Raw genomic sequence first — 23,013 nt, forward strand, 5'->3', positions numbered from 1 at the left:
TTCAATTCAATTTTATTTATACAGCGCAAAATCACAACAACAGTTGCCTCAAGGTGCTTTTAAATTTTAAGGTAGACCCTACAATAATACATACAGAGAAAAACCCAACAATTATATGACCCCCTATGACCAAGCACTTTGGCGACAGTGGGAAGGAAAAACTCCCTTTTAACAGGAAGAACCCTCTGGCAGAACCAGGCTCAGGGAGGGGCGGCCATCTGCCACGACCCAACAGACTTGTGACATGCAAGTCTTTGAATTGTTTTTAAATTTTTGTTTTGTGTTTCTCTTGAAAGACACTATAAACTAACACTAAAATTTGACGAGAGTCATGATGAGGACATTACAAAGTACAGTGGATATTTCAGCTGTAAGTGGTAGCTGGACAGCTGTGTTGGAGAGGATTAGGTTTGTCTGAAGAGATTGCAGGGTGCAACATTGAACCTAAAGTGGAGTTAAGAGCACTTTTAATGCTCTGATATTCTACAGTCTACTTCTAGATGACCGTAAAGCTGCATAAGAGTCGCTTAATCTGCCTCATCCATCCGTGTGTGTGTGTGTTTGTGTTTGTGCGTGCGTGCGTGTGAAGGCAGAGAAGGCTGGAGGTCACTGCATTTGGATCTCGTCTGCTCAAACTGTAGCCTCAATGTGGGTTTCCATGGCAATGACGCCCTCTGTCTGAAGATGCACAAAATCACTGCCAGCAGCAGATAAGTGAGAGTGAAGAACAGAAGGAGAGGAAAGAGAAGGGTGCGCGTATAACGGGAAAAGGGTTAGTGCACATGGAAAACACACATCCTCATGCAGGGCTAATATCTGCTTTAACTCAACAGGTTTCAGTCTTTTCTCAGAGGGATCAAGGGGCAGACTGTTAGCATCTTTCTGCTTAAAATCAGTCTCACAAAAATCTTCCAAGCTCCTATTATCATCCCACATAAAGTGAAGCTTTGTGGAATACTTTGCGGCTCTGACCCTTGCCCTCGTTATCTAATTCCCTTGAACAACACAAACAAACACGACCTTTATGTATTACATAAGGGTACAGCTGGGAAAACATTCATTATTTTATAATACTGCTTCCTGATTTTGCAATAAATCATGTGTGCTTCTATTCAGCAATATTCAGGGTTATCTGAACTGTAGGTGTTTTATTTAATAGGACTTTATTTTGTTTTAGTTTTTGTGGTACACAGCTTTACTGTTTCCCATGTTTAGTGATATGTCTGACATTCCTAATAGTTTTTTGGATCATCGGATCATCTTCAAAAGGTTACTCACTGAAATAATTTGCTAATCCCTCATAATTGTGTACTACAGCTCTCAATTGAAAGCACTGGAGCAGTGTCCGTTGTGTCCTTGGGCAAGACACTTCACCTGTTGCCTACCGGTGGTGCCAGTGTCCGGCAGCCTCGCCTCTGTCAGTGCGCCCCAGGGCGGCTGTGGCTACAATGTAGCTTGCCATCACCAGTGTGTGAATGTGTGTGTGAATGGGTGGATGACTGCATGCATGTGTAAAGCGCTTTGGGGTCCTTAGGGACTAGTAAAGCGCTATACAAATAGAGGCCATTTACAGCTGTTAACTGTGAGGAAGAGGATAGCACTGACAGGATAAGAAGAACTTAATGAATTAAATTATATCATTTACTTATTTGCCTTAAGAAAACAATGCTCACACTAAAGTTGTTTTTATGCCTTCTCTGGTATTGAAATGGTTTAGCCCCATAGCGCAAATCCAGTAGGCGAAAAGAAATAACACCAGACTATGAATGCTGCCCTGGAAAACCAACATCAACTAGTTCTGCATCTTGTCCAAATTCAGGTCAAGAAATGGTCCCCAGTTGGTGAGGTTCTCAGCATTTACTGGCTCAGGTCTACAAATTTAAAACCTAATGAAATCATGGAACTAGAACTGCGTCACTAGAACACACCCAAGTGCAATGACAGTATGCTTAAATAGTCCCCATAGAGACAGCATTTTGCAAACTGCTACAGCTACATGTGGATTATCCTCCTAATACATGCAGTAATGCATTTTCAAATGTATCTGCTTTAATCTTACCACAAAAAACAAAGATTTAAAGGTAAAGTAGACAAATATCTGTTACTGAATACTGCCTGAAAGGAAAAGATGCCACAGCAATGAGTAGGCATCACAAAGATGAAGACAAAAATAAACCAAATCATGAGAAAGAAAGAAATATTTAGCTGCTATTCTTTTGGATTGATCGGGGAAATCTATTATCCCTTTTATCTGCATTTTAGTTGCCATTAACTGAAGAAACATGCCTCATAAATAAGGTTCAGTCTGTCACAGTGTTACTCTCAGAGGGATGACGGCACCTCCCCCACCCTCCCTCGCTCGGTAATGTAATGCCCACTTGTTGCCATGGAGTCCAATGGTACTTTTGCCTTCACTTGCTTCAATTCAGAGGACCCTCCTTTAGTTTGTGTGCGTGTGTGTTTGAGCATGTGCAGTCATGTGCTACTGCATGTGCCAGCTTCCACAAGTGTGTATGATAGGCTGGCAGGAATAAAGAGAGTGATAATCACTGTTGCTGCTGTTTTTGTAGCTCACCGACTGCTGTTTCCTATTCTGTGCTTTTAAAAAGTCTTTTCATATACTTTTCAGGGGCTGAAATGCTCTCTTACCCCCGATCTATTTATTTGAAGAAAGAGAAGGGCATCCAAACCTTCCCCCACTCTCCACACAGCAGCACCCATCCAGCCTGGGAAGGATCCACCACAATACTGCTGTTTAACCCGTCTTTTTCTTCGTGATCCAAAAAAGAAACCTGACAAAAGGCTGCAGGCACTCCAGCCTCATCTGAGACCCAATCAGGGTCTTTTACAGCTCTTGGTAAATGTGTGTTTCGTTGTTACTGTACTTTTATTCTTGTGGAAATTACTTCACAAAAGTCACAAAAAACTGTCAAGATGCAACCCATAGAAAAAAAACGAATGATTTATGAATTTTCTCAAATGTAAAATATCAACATTTTAAAAGTTTAAACCCCCAGAACAAGAAAAACAAAGGAAGCTGTCACCTAGAATGATTTCAGACTTACCTTGACTGGCTTTACTGATTTTGTTGAAACTAAGCTTAAGACCTGACAAGAACATGTCTTGAAACACACAATACCTGATTTTGTTCAATCATTTCCAATCAAAAGGTTCTGTGGCTCCATCCATAAAAAGACCCTTCAAGGTCCTCTTCTTATGCACTTCTGAGCAACTTTTAGCACTAATGCTGATTTGACATTGCAACAGCCTTTGAATTTAATTTAGAAGAATCAGATGAAGTCACAGGGAACAAAAGTTTCCTAATAGTTTATGTGACCAGTCACAATTGTTTTGGTTCGGACAAAAAAAGTGAGCCTGGTTCAGGTTGTTTGTGCTGACTCTGAGGGATGAATTCAAGGTGTGCAACAACTGGTGAGAATAACAATGGCTTGTTCCTGATGCATCACCTTTAGGTGTGGACACTGCAGGATCATGAAGATCATGTCAGTCTGACACAGAGTGTTTACTCTCTGCACACGTATAATTGGTGAGAATAAGACTTAGAGGAAGCTGTCGTCACATAGCAGGAGTGCTGAAAGTAGCACATGCTCACATAAAGAGAAACCTGGAAGGGCCGTGGCCAATTTTAAATGATGCATGGTGATGTAGAAGGCTTTATATAAAGTATGAACGCAGCCTTGGGTAACCCAGTGGTTCTTGGAACCACATTGTGAAGCCAGTGCCATTTTCATGTTTTGAAACCAGATGTGATCATCAAGGTGTGGACGGTGTTTGCTCATATGTTAGTGACTAGACCGATGCTCTGTACATATGCAAGTGTACCTGTGAATATGTGGGGGCATCTGAAAAAAAAAAATACAAGATTTACTAAAGTAGAGCTGAAACATTGGAATTGTGTGTGAACATTGAGGGATTATTTTTAAGAACTGTCTGAAAAATAAAAAATACAAATATTTTGTCAACCAAAAGCTATTGTAATAATTTCCTTTGTATTGCACTGTTTTTTGTCTATAGCAGATTTTACGGTAAATGTGAATGCAGCAGATGTGGGGGGTTTTCATCCCGAAGTGTTATTTATTCACAAGCGTGAGCATGTCTGCATGGTGTGTGTGTCCAGCTGGAAACAGGGAAGCGTCTCTGGAGGCAGGAAACATGCAAAAGCAGCAGACTGGTTCCTGGTGTTTGTTGTCGTGATTTATGTGCTGTGAGGGCAATTTTTGTAACAGTAGACCAAAATGCCAGTAACATCGTCAAATCTCTGATTTTTTATTTTCATCCATCTATCTTTGTAATAAAAAAAAAAGCAATTTCTGCATCCAATGTTTTTGTTAAGGTCAAAATCTTACATGTTGAAAGTTCCTACATCATCAAAAACACAATTTATTTTAAGTTTATTAACCAGTATGGAACAATTAACCCACCTTTTCCTCCAACTTCCATTTCATCTACAACTCTACTTTTATTTATATTTGTCTGGAATAAACTAGATTACACACATCCCTCAGGATTGACTGGTGTGTATAGTCCTAGAATTTATCATTCAAATCCTGGTGTTTTGTTCCCACCCTAACGTCCAGCCTACCTTAAAGAGCTTTCTGCTAAATATTGTTAAATTACAGAAATCACAAACTTTTAAAAATTCTTTGTTTGTTTGTTTTTGAAATTTTACACTAAGGTTAGAAAATCATAATGACCCGTACAGGAACAAAGGTCATCTTCTTCGCCTACAGCAAATCAAACTATTTCAGTCACTACACAGAGGTTTAACTTTTACCTAAGTTTGCAGTTATATTCAAGGCATACCACTTAAACCAGGATAACTGAGACACCTCAGTCTACAGATTAAGGCCATGGGATGTGTGTGAAAGCTAATAGGTCGAGCTGTGATTTCTTGTGAAATATATGTCAGCATCTAACAGCCACTTAGGCTTATATGTGATACTAAATATCAATATTAGACATAATCTGTGCTTTTTGAAAATAACTATTAATTGTTGTGAAGCGGATCAGACTCCCCAACCTGACTGCGTAACCAAGGAAGTACATTTATGACAAGGACTGAAGAAGCTGCGTTCAAAGCCATGCACAGAGCGTTGGAATTCAGGGGTAAGAAAAGGGGGAGGCGACACTGAGGTAAAACACAGGACCCAAAGAGGTCATGTTAAAAAGGTTTATTTCAACAACTGTCTGAATCTTGTTTGTTTATTCTCTGTTCGAAATCCCAAAAAAGTACAAAAAAAACCAAAAAAACAAGTACATCAAAGGATTAGAAATCACATCAATGAAAACCAAGACACATTGTGTTGCTTCTTTTAAATCAATCCAAGCATTGTTTCTCCAATATTTATACATACTCACTGGATTAGTCAGACAAACATCAAAACCTCTCAGTAGCTTTATCTTAACTTTTTTTTTTTTTACATTGACGTTTTACGTACGTTTTAAACTTCTGTATGATTTCTTTCTTTTTACAAAATACACCAATGCAGGCAGGGGGAGGGTGTGTCTATGTGTGTGTGTGTATACATATAAGTGTGGCTATGTCGTCATCTTTTCACAGTGGGTGTATGCTTCTTATGTGTGTGTGTGTGTGTGTGTGTGTGTGTGTGTGTGTGTGTGTGCAGGTAAGAAAGATAAGGGACAGTAGAGTGACAGCAACAAGGGGGTAACAAGGGGCTGCGAAACAGGGGTGTGGCTGGATGTAAGGGGGTGTTGCAGGGCAGCAGCAGGGTGCAATTGGTGGGGGTGGGGTTACTTTCACCTGGGGCAGTGACGGCGGCGATGGTCGTGTATGATTTTTGCGGCGACTTGGGGCCGCTTTGTGGCAGTGTTGCCGTGTTGGAAACGGGTACAGACTGTGTTGGTTGGCTGGTATATTGGCTGGCTGGCAGGCTGGCTGATTGGTTGGTTGGTTGGTTGGACCACTTAGGTGCACACGGCAGCGGATGGACAGCAAGCAGGGAGGGGTTTGCGGGCACCCATTGCCGGCGCACCTTGTCGTTTTTCGATGTTGGATTGATGGGTTGCTGGGGTTGTTTTGTTTCACATCATGTTGTTCTGCAGTGAGTTTACCTCCGAGGAGTTCTCCTCGCCCAGGACCTTGTGGTTCTCATGTTTGGGGGTCAGAGAGTTGTGGATGTTGAGGGAGTCATCCTCCTTGGGCGGGGCCTTCACCGGGTCCTCCAGCTTGTTCTGGGAATTAGGATCATCCTACCCAAGAAGGGGTGGAGGAGGAGTGGGGGAATAAATTACAGTTAGAACCAAAGAAATCAATCAACCATCAGTCTGATTTTTAGTTACAACCCTGCTTATTGGTCGAGAACTGCCTCTGAGTTCATTTAAACTTTCTGCAAAAGAAAAGAGTGGACTTTCTTTATCACGAGGATTCTTCAGCAAACAGATTACCAATCGTTCCATATTAAGTAATTCTGTATTAACAATGTATGCCCAATGCCAGCATTCAGTGCCAGTTTAGGAAATATTTTGTGCTTTATGTACCAAGGCAAGGAAAGAATGTGGAGGTTGGAGTGGCAAATCGATATATGGCTACATCCAGCCACTATTCAGTAGTTTACATTATTAAAACCCACATTTTCCATAATGTTGACCAAGCATTTTTCAATAGTTTTTCAGTGAGACACACTCACCATAGTGTATTTTTCAGAAAAATGAATTCATGATTCACCCCAAGCACACAGATTCTGAGACGTCAGCACTGGCACTGAACCTAAATATTTATTTTACTGAATCATCCAGTACTAACATTCCTATTCTAGCTACAAACTTAAAGAAAACAAAAATGAGCTTTGGCTCAACACATTTTTGATAAGTTTTAATTTGTCTTTAATTTCATGCATGGAAACAAATTGTCATGTTCTAATGTGGTGCTTTAATGGACCACACTGCTGCTGTGTTTACCTTTTTCTTTTGCTTTTAAAGTTGGATCTAATGAGTTCCAAAAATAATACAATCAGTACTACATCAAATAATACATAAAAGTAAAGATAGGTATTGATTGATTGATTGATTTTTTTGTCTGCACTTAATGGTTAACTGTGAACTGACATTTATCAGTGCTTGGACAGAAGAGCACAGGTGTGAGAGGTGAAATAAGGATATACTCAAAACAGCAAAATATAAATGAAAATGCGTTATGTAATTTTAGGTTTTCACAAGCGTAGAAGGCCGAATGCCCTTTCTTGTGTGTAGAGCATGGGAAGCTGACAGATGCTTTGTGCATATATCAGTGTACGTGTGAATGTGTGTGGGGGGCTCTATTGTGCCAGATCGGCACCCTGAATGGAACAAAAAGTTCACTTGAATTTATGTATGTGTGGGAGCTCTGTGTGACCATGTATAAGCGTTTAAGATTTAATATGTATTTTATCCATGTTTAAAAATAAAATGCAAGTGAACTGCTCAATATGGGCATTCATTGATTTTTCTTTAATTTCGTGCACTGAAACAGAATCTCAGCTAAATCTTGTGTCATCTTGATCAGAATTGTGAAATAATGATGACTGAATTCGATTTACCTGCCACAGGTTACTGGAAACATAAAGCAACAATTGTTAAGGTTTAAGTAGCAAGAACCATTTTCCCCCTTGTGACAGGAAAACCTATCTGCCATGAAATGAAACCAACATAAGTTTTGCTGTGATGAGTATACCGGTATATTCAAGTAGGTTTTGGGACCAGTCACAGAGAAACCGGTCCTTGACACTCTGGCAATCACCAGTTACTAGGGAAAACTGTGTATTTCCCGACTGGTGAATGGTTGCTGGCAGTTGCTGGGAAATCGGTTGCAACAGCCTCAGTTATGCAGGTCTAAAGACAAGTCAGGGACTCCCTGGCAACTACACTTGCCAACATATTCTTTGTTAGTTGACGAGTAGTTGCTGACAGTGAAATTGGTCATAAAGAGATATACAGTACTGCACCAACAGCCTCCTTGTGATTTCCTTGGTTGCTAGTAGATTGCCATAGTTAGCCCTAGTTTGCAGGTAAGATGTCTTAAAGATGTCTGCAAATACTCAACTTACTTGCAGAGCTGAGAAAGTGCAACACAGAAAACAGAGAAAAAGAAAATGTTTAGCTTCAAAGTAAAAGTTGTCTTTTAAAGTTGCAGCACCCTTTTGAAACATGTTGGTGCAATCAAAGCAACTGTAAGGAGGTTTTTGATCCAGCACGCTATTTGTGACCAATTTCACCTAATGACAGCCAGCAACCTCCAGCAACCAGTTGCCAACTGGGAAACACACATTTTTCCCTTGCAGCCTCTGAATACCAGGGGCTGCCACACTTCAGTCACACTGGCTCTTCTATAGGCCTGTGTGGCTAAGGACTTAAAATGTCAGCTAGATTTGAAAATTGCAATTATAAGGTGAGCATCCATAATGCATGATAATTCTTCACTTTAACCTCTTCAATCTGAAATTCATAAGCAAAATAGAACATTCATAACATTTAGTATACAGCCTATATAATATTTTGTGACTAGTTTAAAAAACGCTCGAATGCTATCATAATGTAAGCATGTAATAAAAAGGTTGTAATTTTTAGCATTTGTGAAAATATTTACAACTAAAAGTTTTATATTGGAAAAAAATACAATAATCTATGATAATCAGTTTACACCTATCTTCATTAGAGTGTGTTATAAACAAAAAGTGATTGCAGAAAAATGCTGGTGAATTGGTTTGACTTTGGATTTGTAGTAAAAACTTTAAATTCTGCAAAAAACACACGTATAAGCCTTTAAAAGCTGTCAGAATGGTGAAAAATACCATCAGGAAAAACAGAAGGTATTGAAAGCAAAAATAATTTTAGTAGCAGTCATTTCAGTGGTTTAAAAGCTCTGCTGTTTATCATGCTTGGCTGGTATGTTGTGTTTGGTTGAGGCGACACTGAGGTGAGCTGCATGAGCGACACCATCCACCCGCCCTCCTTACACCTTCAGGCAACCCAGGAAGCACATGCACATCCACATGCAAAACCCTTACAATACACCCCATGGACAGTGATGACCGCTCATGCAGTGCACCCAGCGTCTTCCTGCTTCACCTCCACCGTGACCATTTAGTGTCCCAAAACACAAGAAAATGAACAAAAGTAAACTAACCCTGTTTGATTATCTGTGGGTACCACCGTCATACATACCCACCGGGGGAGAAAACTGTTGTGTTTTAGAGGTTTCAGTTTAATTCATCTGAATTTAATTAAGGTCAGAGGGGAAAAATTGATTGCAGAGTCTATTTTAGCTCAGTTTTCCAGCCTCTTAGCTTCCATTAATTTTGCATGGCATCATCGACCCTACTGAGCTGAGGCATCCTGGGGCGTCAGCCTGAGCCTCTCTGTCACACTCACAACCGCAAGGGTGCACCCATACAGGCAAGCACAAACAGAGTATGTCGAGATAGACACATTCATTCAAACACGTGCGCACGCACACATCAAATTCCAGACCCTGGGGCCTGTGCCATTCACAAACACCCCCTAATTGAATGTTTGTGTTTAAATTCAATGGCACTTTTTTAGAAAGGAAGAGCAGTGAGAGCATTTACCCGATGGCTGCTGGCCTAGATAGTAACTTCAGGCAAGACGTGTGGATACGTCACTTCCATGGTTACGGGATAGGGGCCCTCTTTCCTCCCGTCAGCGTGAAACTGTAAAATGTTTGTGTTTGTTGGATTTCAATGTTTTAGTGCATGGGTGGAGAGGGGTGTGGGCATTGAGTGGGCAGCAGTCACAGAGTCATCAGGACTTTTGAGTGGGTTTCATTTTGGGAGAGTGGGAACAGAGAAAAACAGGGCTTTGATGATGATGATGATGATAGAGGCACATGGACAGTTCCTGACGTCCTTCTCTTGTGTACTGGATTCCAATTTAGTTTAATGGTCCTGCAAATTGCATGAAAGCTTTGGGAAATAAATGAATATTGCACTTAAGATTCATTTGCAATCACTGTAATTTTAATATAATAAAACTTGATGTTAGTCTTTCTGTCTTTCAGTTATTTCCTGTTTTACTTAGTTTTCTCTCAAATCTTGTTATGCTTTTGTTCCTTTCCCTCCTTTCAGATTGTTATAACTTTCAGTCTGTGCCAGATCTTCAATGCTCCTCATGTATATGTCTATAAAGCCTCCCTATGTCCCCTCCATGTGTTTCACTAGTCCTTGTGTTTCGGTTTTTGGACCTATTTTGGTTTCACATTTGAACTTTGTGTTTCTGGGTTTACATCACCATTAAGAGTCCTGCATTTGCGTCCTCTCTCCACCCCTACCTAACCTGACATAAATACTCTTTGGTCATTATTAAATGATAAATCCTAAGCCTCTCCACACTTGCCCTACTCCCACACTATTTATGGTTGCCAAAGTCAGAAATATTTAAATAATAAACATAGAGGGTTTTTGTTAAGTAAAAGGGTAAATATGTTTTGGATCTTGTCAGAGACCTGAATTTAAGGATTTAGTGTTTTAGCTACAAAACATTTTGATGGTGTTGTATTTATGTATCAATATTTTCTTCAGTTTTTTCTCTGCAGCTGATTAACAGTGTTTAAGAGTCAATACACCTTTGTGTGTTTTAGCATTAGCATTATGCATGAACACACATCATATTAAAATATTTGTACTGGAATGCATGTGTGTCTGCTAATATTTGCCTGCTTGTATTAAAAGGAATGCCACCACGCATGTGTATACATAGCTGTTTGAGTTTACTGACTGATGTTTGCCCCTGAGTGGATATGTGTCTATATAAGGACTGTGCAGAGTTAGGGGGAAGCACAGGGTGAGGCAGGCAGTCGGGACACTGCACAATGCGGCTGTGACTGTGTGACTAATCCAAAAAGGAATAGCATGGCAAGCATCACTCCCACATCCTGACTTGGATCTGAATATGGAGTATTTTGAGTTTTAATCATATGCTACATTGTATGCATTTTATCAATTCAATTCAATTTCATTTACATAGTGCCAAATCACAACAACAGTCGCCTAAAGGTGCTTCATATTGTAAGATAAAGATCCTGAAATGATACAGAGAACCCCCAACAATGAGATGACTCCCTATGAGCAAGCACTTGGTGATAGTGGGAAGGAAAAAACTCCCTTTTAACAGGAAGAAACCTGCAGGAGCAGGCTCTGGGAGGGGCAAACATCATATAGTCTTATGTCTTTTAAAGGCCTGTGCTGAAGTGGTGTGAATTCCCCTAACGAAACAAGTCACTGAATAGGAAGTTGGGTCTTACCAACAAATAATTATTAGTAGAATTAATCATAAAAGAACAATTTCTTTGGATTTTATTACTGCAAATGGTTAAGTACCTGTATGCACTCACACTTACCTTTTTATTATTTATTTATTTAAGTGATTCTAAAGCTGCGTCCTTTCTCGAAAAATTTGGACAGTCACATGAATCATAGCAACAACAGTTCACCGCTGTCACAATGACCTACAGAGAAGTCAAATTTAAAGTCAGAAGTTTTCAACTATCTACTTTATTATCGAGATCAAAGATTAATCGCAGAGTTTGTTGTTTTAAGACCACATGGATCACACTCTGCACAAAGGATCATAAGAACGAAATCATTTTTAAAGAGAGTATTTAGTATTTTCTTTGCTGATTTACACATCAAACCTGCAGCCTTTGCACTTCAGGTTAATTCTGTTATGATAAGTCAGTCTGAGAGCCAATTCAGTCAGTGGAAATGAAATCCTCTTAGAAATTACAGCCAGCTCTGCCTGGTCAACTCATTTTCTGTGTGGAATTTATTTAGTATTGACAGAAAACAATTTCATTTCAGGGTTTGCTGCAGAGAAAACTGTGTGTCTGGACTCTGCTGAATTTCTGTGAAGGGAAGATTAGGGACAAGTGGGTTCAATCTACCACGGTGAATGAAACACAAAGCGTTCTATTACTGCCGGGAAACTTTGAGTGTTTTTTGTGTTATTGTGCAGAAATGGCATTGTGTGAGGGGGTTCAATTTCTCTGTAAATTCGTCTTTTTCTGAATGGTATTTCTTCTTCCATTAAAGCCTCAGCATGTGTGCCTGTGTGTGTTATGGAGGTGGTACAGTGGCTGTCTGGACATGTGACAAGGACCTCACAAGGTCAGCAGCTCCTTGTGGCAGCAGCGATGCTGTTTTTATGCCTTTGTTAGACTGTATTTTTTAACTTCTAGGCATTGGATCTTTATTGCTGGAGGAACGTAACCAATTTAAATGCTATGTGTTACAAAAAAATGCTTAAAAAGGGTTAAAGGGCTACTTTAGTATCTCACTTTCATAAAATTTCATGTGACAGATTAACAAAAGAATAGTCAGATTAAAGCCGGCATGTCTAAAATATTCTCTTTTTTCTGTCTTAAAAACTGAAAATAAATGAAGCTTTGCATTCAAAGAAGACATTACTCCATTTTCATGAGCTAGCTAGCAATTTTTTTTTCAAAATCTGGAAGTAGAATATTAGTGTAAAGCCCCTCAAATTTGAAATTTATATATGTATATATATATATATATATTTATATCACTCGCAGGGCCTTCATGAGTTAGTGTGACCCACGAGTCCTAGTGCCAGTCTCAAGCTTCAAGAGGTTTGCATCAGGAAGGGCATCTGGTGTAAAATCTAACCAATCTGATCTGTCCACTGTGGTGACCTCTCAGAAAATAAGGGAGTAGCCAAAAGTAATTACCTACACAAGTCAAAATTAAATGCTTTTTTTTTTTGCCCTTTAAAAAACCTGTCAGTTTAATGCTACCAAATAAGTTATATTTGCATCCATTTGGCTAACACATACTAACACTGCTTAAAAAAACAAAAACAAAAACAAAATAAACACCTGAAGACCATAAAAGCTGGAAAAATAAGGGTATTATATAAAGCCATACTTTTAATTCTTATTAATATTAAATGGAGCCCAAAGTTTACCAAATGTAAATATGTCAGGTCAACACTAAATATTGGCTGTCTTTGTTAATTTTAGTTGTGTGTTCTGCTCTAACATAGCATGTTTTTCTGACTTTACTATCCGTTTTTATTTTGGCTTTTATTGATTTTGTGGGTGGGAAAGGCTCAGATTGATTCACTGATAGTTGAAAAGGGTGATTGACAGGGCCACAGTAACAATGAAAGAGCTGTTTGGGAAGGCGGAAGAGAGGATCGGGACTATCTAACATTTGGGATTTGATCTTACCTCACAGTCGGACTCCTCTTTGGTCTTACACTCCCAGGTGTATCTGCTCATGGTTTTCTGAGGGGAGGGGGATGGGGCAAAGGGTTATACTCCTCAAAAACCATACAAGGCATCCTCAGAAAGACAGATAAGGACGGACAGAGAAAGAAGGAGGGTGAAGCGGAAAGAAAGAAAGAGAAGTAGCGAGAGGCACGGCAGATCAGAGGTGATACAGAGAGATTAAGTGGCAAGAGAGGCAGAGGGAGAAGAGGGAGGCAGACAGGAAGAGATAGAGACAGATAAAACAGAGAGAGAGAGATGGAGCACTGGAGACAGAGACCAATAGTAGGAGTAACTAGACTTCCTCTCGGATGTCAGCTGATATTCCCAGCTGGCTACAGATGCGGACTCTGGTGCTGCCTGGTTGTAACTCTGTATCACCACAGTACGTACAGTTTTGGATATTTCTGTTCAGGTCTCAGCCTTCATAGCACAGACACTGCGCTGTTAGTTTGGAAGGGAATTCAGGGTATTTGCTTTATTAGAGGATTATTTGGGGTTTATTTGGGGAAAACTGGTGAGTTCGTGTGGTTTTTGGTTTGGGTAAGTTCATATGGAAAGGTCAGTTTTGTATGTGGTTGGCAAACCTGTTGCAAAATTAATCTGGGTTGAATAGTAGTTGGAAACTTTAAGATAGTGTAAGATACTAGAGAAGGAAATCAGTTACATAAGTAAATGATTTAATAATCACTTGCAATATTTTATATATTCTGATTTATTTCTTTTACCCTTGGACACCCTCACTCTCAATAGCACTAGCATTTTTTTATTAAACGTTCATTCGAAACACTGGAAATCTTAATTCAGAATACAAATATAAATTAATAGACCTGCAGGATAAATATGTGAAGCCTGACATTGCTACGGTGATCGTAACCCAGCCTTGTGCTTAAAGGTATATTTTTGTAAATAAATATTATCCTTCTCACCAAATACTGTGATGGAAAATATTTGCACAACAGTCCTAAAGGCATTTTTACATTTCCATGTTTGCTAGCCTGTGGGTTCTTTTTTTACTGTCTTCTCTGGCAAATTCCTGCATTTCTTGGTTCATTTTCACCAGCTAACTATAAGTCAGTGATATGTATGACACTGCATCAGAAATGTGTACTATACATAATCGTCAGAATTATGTGCAGATCTCACAGTGTAGCTTAAATTGTGCAAACAGTTTACAAATACTATTCAACCCAATGATGAGAGGTAATTTGCAGGGTTTGATGGGTTGTCCTGAGTTAGGAAGGAGAGCTAAGAGACGATGTTAGAATACGATGATGGGTTTTTTTTTTTTACTGCTTTGAGTTTTTAGATATTTCAGGGTTATAAATGGTAAACGGTATTTAGGTGTGGTTACAATGAATGGTTGTGACAGTTTTCCATCTAAAAACTGCTAGCCTATGCTGTCGCATAATATTAAAGATAATCATAAAGTAAAAACAAAAAAACTAAACAAAACAAAAAAACCCGAAAAAACCTACAAAGTTGTTAGAGGGTGGTACCACATTTTCAAAAGGTTTAAAATCTGAAAACAAAACAAACTCTTTACCAGTTGTAGCACTACAACTACCCATGCTGCTACAACGTTAGTGTTAGCTCTACAAGCTACCCATGCTTCAGTTAGTGAGGTACCTGTCGAATCTCTGCTGCCTCCTTCAGGCAGCAGCGAGACGTTGCATCTCAGATGTTTATCCTGATAACCCCAACCATGTCCAGGAAATATCCCTTAAAAGCTTACCTGGTTCTGGGATTCCTTTCCCCATTTTCTCCTCCCCCAGAAATCCAGAAAACCCTCCCATTTCCCCGCCCACTTTCAGGATAAACAAGTCAAGCAGACAATTTGTTAAAAGTACAGATTTCTTAGCAGAAAAGCAAAGCTGCGGTGGCTGATATGGCCACTGGGTGGCGCATATTAGCGACAGAGCAGGCATGCCATGACATCCTGATGCAAGAGGTGATCAGAAAGAGATGGGATAGGGAGGGGTCACAGAGGGGAGCTCAGTTACTCCTTGGGTATTTATTTCTATGATTCATTACAGTCCATAATTCAATTCAATTCAATTTTATTTATATAGCGCCAAATCACAACAAAAGTCGCCTCAAGGTGCTTCATAACTTAACAGCAGACATCTAAGTCCACATATTTGTAGCTTGTCAGTGATTTTGAGAACAGCATTTGTATGACATGCGGGACCTTTGTGTTGGTTAATGAGAAACTTGTTTCACATTGTAAAGACATTGTAGACATGACGATCCACAACAGGAAGTGTTTCAAAAAGGCGTATTCTTCAAGTTTCAATCAAATTAGCTTTTCTCATTGTGTTAAAATGATAATTGAAAATGCAGTGTGTAGATCTACAGTTGCTAAAGGTCCTTGACTATCTGTGCAGATATTACAAATATAAGTCAGGACATGACTTCATTGTCATGGGTACCGTATATAGTACAGAACAGCATATTTTCACATGTTTATGCTCTTTAACTTGAAGTCGTGTTAAATTTAAATTTTAAAATGTAAGAATTGAGAGATTTAATGCATTTTTCTTGTTTTTCCAGGAATTGAAATGTATATATGGGATGAAATTCAACTTGCAGATGATGCAAAATAGCTTCTAATGTTATGTGAGTTTTCATCTTGGTTCATTAAAATAAGAATTTGAGGTATTACAAAGACAAAAAAACCAAACAGGAAAACCTGTAGAAAAAAAGAGTGTGATTTGTTTGTGATAAACAGGCTCAAATTTAACTTCAAAATTAATTCATGTGATATTCTGATTAATGGATTAAATTTGTTCTTAGATAAAATCCTATGAATGTGAGGGTAGAAATTATTAGAGTGCATGGATGCCCACTCGCTTTTATTGCATTTAGATTTCCTGCAGTATTTTAGAAAACTCCCACCATTCTTTATTGCACTATGACCACTCCCATCCCCCTCCTTTAGCATTTCACACCTCGGAGTATTGGAGAATACTCATGCCCATGCATTTGGAGGAGAGTCGAGGGCCCGGGCAGGATTTGGGGGAGATGCAGAAAAAGGGGTGAGAGATAGAGGCGAGAACCACGTTACCTGACAGATAATGTTATCATAGTAAGCCAATGCACGGGCATGAGGGACGTTAGGAGGGGTGTCGCACAGTTTCCTTACATTTGGGTGGGAGCCCTCAGCGATGGTGGACAGCGAGAAATTATCATTGTGCTGCTCCGATGAAGGCCGGTACTTACTGCTGGGCATCAGAGGATGGGATGGAGAGGATGATGAGAAAAAAGAAGGAAACAATTAGGAGAAGAAAGATGGAAAAAAATAAAGATGTTGAGAAATTCAGAGAAGGAAAGAATAAAATACAGAGCACAGCAGCGAGGTCAAAGATGAAAGTGAAAAGATGTGAATTTGGGAGGACAAAAAAAGAAGGTTGGAAAAGAGCGAAGATGAGGAAAGAAAGAATGACAGTAACGAGAGTAACGGTAGGAAAATTGCAGGGCCAGGTTTGGAAATGTAAGTTGCCAATTTGAGGATCCAGCAAGTAAAAAAGGGAGATGCAGCAATGATGTGAAAAAGAAAAGGGCATTAGGCGACAAGAAGAAGACAAATGGAGAGATGGTAAAACAAAATGGGATCATAGGAGAAAATACCAAAGTATCAGTGGAGGAAAAAGTGAAGAAAATGACAAATTTAGGGAAAGATTACATTGTTGACAAAAAAGATAGAAGGGGAGAGAAAAAGCAAGAAAGCAGCATTAGTCAGACAGCAAAAGATTAGGACTTCTGCTTGTCAGAAAAAATCAGACACAAACATTTTATCTGTGATGCAACGAACTAAGAATAAAAGGATACCTGGATCAGTCAAAAGACTTCACCTTGACTCACATTTGACCAATGATTGTTTAAAACAGGGAAAAATCCAAACAAGTTAAAAACATACTTTTGTGTAGATTCGCTTTTTCTCAACTCAGCTGACACGACTGATGCAACTGATCTGTGTTAATAAAATCTAGGAAAATAAAAATCTCTACCATACAAATACATTATACACATCCCCCGCCACAATATGAAGCAGTATCGAGTCTTGGACTGTAAAAATATCTGGTGGTTACAGGTTGCGAAAAGTCTGGATTGTCCACCTACAACATCGTTCAAAACCCTGCAAAATGAAACCTGCTGTTTTCAATCAGCAGTTTTCAGAAAGGAATTAGAAATGCGAGCACTGATGTAACAATCTTTTATTTAATCAGACACTAATGGGGTGAAATTACCTGCTTTCACACATCACTTCCCTGATCAGAACATGGATGTAGGAGGAAAAAAAATCATTATTCTCCTAAAGAAGCAGCTGTATATTGGCTATTTTCAGCAAAAGGCATGCAAAATCTGCACCAGGTCCTAAAATTTTAATGCTCTGATGTTAGATTTTTAACTGTTTTACTACAGTTTTATTGGCTTGATTGATTATTATTTTTTATTTATTAGCATTTTAAGACTATTTTTGTCACTGTTACAATAAAAAGCAGTTAACTACTTCTGGCTGCTCCCCTATTCACAAGGGGCTGCTACAGCAGGTAGCTCCGCATGTTTGATTTGGCAGATTATTTACACCCAATGCCCTTCCTGACTCAATCCCAAAGGGATTTGTATCTCCTCCTGGGATGGAACCAGGGATTCATATGGAATTGCACAAAAATTAAAAATCAAAAAAACAAAACAAAAAAAACTGCCTTTTAAAAAAATGAAAGAGTAAATAAATTGCAGCTAAAATCTAATATTTTGTTGACCCATCCATCCAACCCAACTTCATCTGTGTATAGCTCAGATTTCCTTTTCTCCTCTGATGATAAGAAACATGTATTGAAAATTCCTGCAAAGTGTTTCTTTTTTCCATCTTACGCCATAAAGGAACATCTTTTTACTGTATGTTAGGTTACTAAGCACACACAATGGAGCACTGACGACATATGCAGTATGGTTTAAACTATGGCGCTTCTGTCATTCACCATCTAATCTGTCTCCTGAAAACGAGGTGTACTGCTGTGAAACAGACACAGATACACTCTGGCTTTTCTTTCATCTCAGGAGAGAAGCAGCAAAGAGGAATTCCCTTTCTATTTTCTTCCACTTCAACTTCTTAACTCAAAGAGATGTGTGTCTCAGAGGTCAAAGCAGACAGTAGCAGAGTTTCATAGATTTGTGTCTTCTCAGCTGTTATTTGTCCCACGCACATATTAACCTTTATCCTGAGCCTCTTAACATTTTAAATCCCTTTCTTATCAATAGTTAAACAAAAGGCTGTGATCTACTTACTACACAGACACACAAAAAACACTACTGCTTCTCTGATCCGCATTCCTGAGATTTATATTTGATGAACCACAGAACAGGAAAAACAAGGTAATGACACGAGAGGGGGAGACACTGAAGTGCATCACCAGCTTTGGACCATTCACTCTGCTGTCTTTCTGCCAATGGCTGTTAAAATGCTGCACCTAAGATAACAAATATATATTTACATACTTGTTGCAGAGTTTTGTGCAGATTCACAAATGAAAAACTTCACAATTAGCCATATAGCAGCTGCAGGTATCATGACGTTTTCTACCTGCCTAAACAGGCTTTCCTTAATATTATTTCCTTCACAATAATGAGCCCTAATATATCCTACAGGTTTGGTAATTTTTGATTATTGAAAATTGCCAGTGACAAGTACAGGGGGTGATAAATTGGTCACTAAATGAACATACTGGTAAAGCTGGAAATTAGTATCAAAGAATTAAATGTAAGAAACAATAAACTGCAGTATAACGTAATAAAAACATGCATATGTAGTCTGAGCAGTTAAATACATAACTTGAATCTATCAGACAGGTAAGGGTAATGAGTATAGTGCTTATGATAAGTCAGACAGACCAAGGTTGAAACAGTCGTTCTGGATTTTGAAATAATATCCAGATTATTTGTCTTGAAGAAGGTCTGGGTGGATGGATGGGTCAATCTAACTTCATACTGGTGCTGTCATTTTGATTGAATTTGTCTTATTGTTACTGTTATAGCATCTACTAATGTTTAATTCTAACAAATTAGCATTCATAAACTTAAACATATTATTTCCTAAAAGTGAAACCAAGTTTGTTTTTTTTGGGGTGGGGGTGAATAGTAACTATGTAACAATTGATTCAGGATCCTATGTTTAATCTCATTCCAGCATTTGTCATTAATGACAATGAGCAGCTTCAGTTAGTATAAACAGCATTACATGAACAAACTGGTATTCAGCTTGATTCCAGATAGGTGACGCCTATAATTTGATCATTTAAATACTCGAGATAGAAAAAAGCTCATTACTGTTCAGATAGATGAAATTCCCTGAGGAATTTGAAAATGCTTCATAGCACTTCATCAATCTCTTCCTCCTCCCTCCCGTTCTCTCTTTTTTTCCCCCTGCTCCATCTTCGACCAGGATGTTGGGTCTGATCTCGACTGCGGCAGAGAAACACTGCAATTACCCAAAGCAGATGGGGGAGTGTGGGAGTCGCATGTATTCATGAGGCTTGTGAGAAGCACACACTCTCCTCTGTGTCACGTTGAGATTTTTTCTCTGTATCCGCCCTCTTTTATTCCTCTTTCACTTTCTCTTTCCTGCAACAGTCCCTCTGCCTGTTTCATCCTGCCCTCCTTTCTACTCCCCTAAAATGTCGCCCTTCGCCTCCATTTCTCCTTTATGCTCTCTTGCTTCTTTCTCCTTTCTTGCTCCTCTTTGATTTCTTTTGCCGACCACTTGATGAGGCTCTGTTGTCTCTTTCATGCTGCACCCTACCGCTCACACCCCTCAGGTCGCACAGCTGTATGTAGGTCAACCCCGCCTCCGCCTGTTTCTCCCAGCCTCCCTCCCCTCTGCCTGTTCAGACTGCCCTACTTTCAGCTGGATCCAGAGTACCACTGACATCACCCTATCCCCCTTTTTTTTAATTTCTGCTCACTAGCATTACAGCTGCTACTGACTGCACTACTTTTCCTTCTCACCATCATCCTCATCGTCCATAATCTCCATTACCATGACTAGCAGGAAGATAACCTTCTCAGTGAAGCTAAAAATAAACACTATAGCGTGGGATCTGGTGATGAGGAGCCGGTCCTTGGGTTCACATTTGCATCCGTGATGCTTCTCATCCACAACAGCTCTGTTGCTAGGGAGATCATCACTAAAACGCCAGGACTGGCAAAGCAATGCCGAAACAACCCCCACCCACTCTTCTTGTATTCAGTCCAGCCCTGCAATCTGTCTGTCACTCTCTTTTTCTCCTTCACTGTCCTGTATATCAAAGAATCAGCCTTTTTTCGCGTTGTGCATTTTTACAAGTGTGTCCCGTGGTTACAGAATAAGGTCCCTCATTAACTCCATAAATTGTCCTGAACACGACTAACAATGTGTGTTTTAGAGGCCAAAGCAGTTCCTATATTAGAGCATTTTTAGTTAATTCTTTGCAACACATATATACATATACAGGTCTTCAAATATCCCAAGTATTATCTTCAGTGGTCAGGTCATTAGATACATGGGAGTGATCTGTGCAATCTAACTGAATCCAGCACAGCTCTTCTGCCCCAATGTTTACTGGTATGACACACACTCACATAAAAACACACATCTTATAGGTGTTAATCATTTAGGATGCAATGCATTAAAGCTGTGAAAAATGACCAGGATGTTCAGGAAAATATCTTTTATCAAAATAAAATCCATTAGTTTGTTGTAGAAAGGTATCAGCATCCTTTAATATGTCACTTTTTCAAAATAAAAGCCCCCAATTACTTTTTTAACAAAAAAAATGTGTGTTTCTAATGTTCTGACCCCATATTGCATTTTGAAGTATGCACAAACGTTTCTCATTTTTAAGTCTTATTCTTTAATGTTTAATTTTCTTATTTCTTGTGATTAAACTAAAAACTAAACATTTTGATATTCATTACTTTTGGTTCAATCTGCAAAACTTTACATCTGAACTCTTAAAGAGCTCTCTATACACTCTAGTAACATCAATGTAATTAAAGATGCAGTGCAGAGTAATTACTTCAGTGACTGACTGAAAAAGAAATGCTAATCGTTCTCCAGTATCTCAAGATTTCATGATTGCAAAATGCTCGACACATCCCCGTGTGCTGTAAGAAACTAAAACAGTTATTTTTTCCAAAAATGTTTAAAGCAGTTCAAAAATGAGGCAGGTCAATTAATCATAAAACATTAGGCTGAAAACATTTTTAAAAATCTGAACCACATGAAACCATTCAACCACAGTGGTGGTGAAAAATCCTTCACATCAAATATGCTTCATGCATCAAAAACACTTGCGATGCCTCAAAACCAGAACAAAACCTTTCCTGCTTTTCTTCTTTGCACTGCCTGCCGCATCTATCTTGTCATCAGTTTTTCAGCCGGCTGCTCGCCATCAGCTCTCCATGCCGCCCCTCCCACCCCTGGCTTCCTCCTGCATTCCTTCAGACTGTCCTCGTCTCTTTGCCTTTTCTTTGTTGGCTTTTCCCTTCTCCTCCTACTTTTATACCTGTATTTTTCTTTCTTAGCTTCACTTTAAATAGCGTTAAACTATTCTCTGTCCTAGAAACTGGATTCAGACTAACCTCGATTTTTGACTCTATAACCAAGCATCCTATTAACCTCAAAGGTTTAAGTCAAAGGAAAAGGACATTATTCATTTATTTCCACTGTTGTCAAAAATTTTGACACGTGTTAAAAATACATGAATTAAACACAAATAAAAAATCAGTTGCTGTAATATTTAAGCTAATTTTTGCCTATATATTTGTGTTCTCCTTGCTTTGCATGACTCTCAGTTCAAAATAATCCTTATATATCATACACTGGGCCTTTTTCTAGCCCATCTATATGAAACAGGTGGTTTTAGTTCATCCCCCCATATGAAGCTCACGCTCTGTCTTTGACATCAGACAGTTGAAAAAAAATCTGTGTGAAACTGGGTGTTTAAAACATTCTGGTGCCCAAGCTTTTGGCTCACAAGGATTAGTTCATTAGTGCATATACTGAACTCATTACTTGAAATTTTGGGCCATGTTTAATGTGGCCATTTCACCTCTGTCATAGTATGACAGAAAATAAGGACAGACTCTGCTGTCTGTTTTTTTTACAAAGTTCACAAGCTTAGCACTCCTTTTTTAAAGTACAACATATTAATCACACATGTGGCAAGAATTGAATAGAAGGTGGCATAACATGACTTACACAGGTACATTCATGTGAAAAGGAATGTTTTCACATGTCACTGTGCAGACCTGATTTCCTGTCCAGTACACCCTGTGATTCTAGATCCAACCTAAGCACCAATAAATCAAAATAATTAATTACTGTGTGATTTGGCAGTTTCTGACATTGCTGTAGAGGTATTTTAGTCCACACTTCTTTAAGTTGTTGCTTTAGCTCATTTAGATTTTTTAAAATTCACCTTTCCACCATTCTGTTGTAGATTTTCAGTTGTGCTTAGGATCATTGCCCGGTTTCTGACAAGCTTTATACAGAGGTCGTGATCAATTCAGTGACTGGCTGCAAAACAAGCCCAAATAACCACCCAGCGAGACATCTGCATGTCGTGATTGTGGTTATGCAGTCGCTGTACTGCTGCAGAAAAGCTGCAGTTTCACTCTTTCGTCCTTGAGCTCAGCACTGAATCTCTTTTACTTCAAATGTTCTGAGTCATTCTTTCCTGAAAACTTTGCTGTGAGATGTGAGAAGTAATTGC

General features: G+C 39.1%; 1 protein-coding gene across 7 annotated transcripts in view; it reads right to left on the reverse strand.

Annotated features, from left to right (window-relative positions):
• Nucleotides 1–5,595: 5,595 nt before the first annotated feature.
• cspg5a (chondroitin sulfate proteoglycan 5a) overlaps nt 5,596–23,013 on the reverse strand; it is a 61,108-nt gene continuing 43,690 nt past the window's right edge. Inside the window, exons 4-6 of one of the 7 annotated variants that reach the window (XM_085423720.1) lie at nt 16,404–16,479; nt 13,220–13,276; nt 5,596–6,231 (exon numbers count right to left, since the gene is read on the reverse strand). In XM_085423720.1, coding sequence (XP_085279846.1) covers nt 6,064–6,231; nt 13,220–13,276; nt 16,404–16,479 — 301 coding nt within the window. In that variant the 3' untranslated portion in view covers nt 5,596–6,063. Of the gene's footprint in view, nt 6,232–13,219; nt 13,277–16,325; nt 16,483–23,013 lie in introns of all 7 variants that reach the window. The other 6 variants (XM_085423716.1, XM_085423719.1, XM_085423715.1 and 3 more) reach the window with 6 other exon arrangements.

The sequence above is a fragment of the Rhamphochromis longiceps genome, linkage group LG11 (assembly GCF_057381845.1).
Source record: "Rhamphochromis longiceps isolate RC_006_pf linkage group LG11, R_longiceps_female_GT1.1, whole genome shotgun sequence".
NCBI lineage: Eukaryota > Metazoa > Chordata > Actinopteri > Cichliformes > Cichlidae > Rhamphochromis > Rhamphochromis longiceps.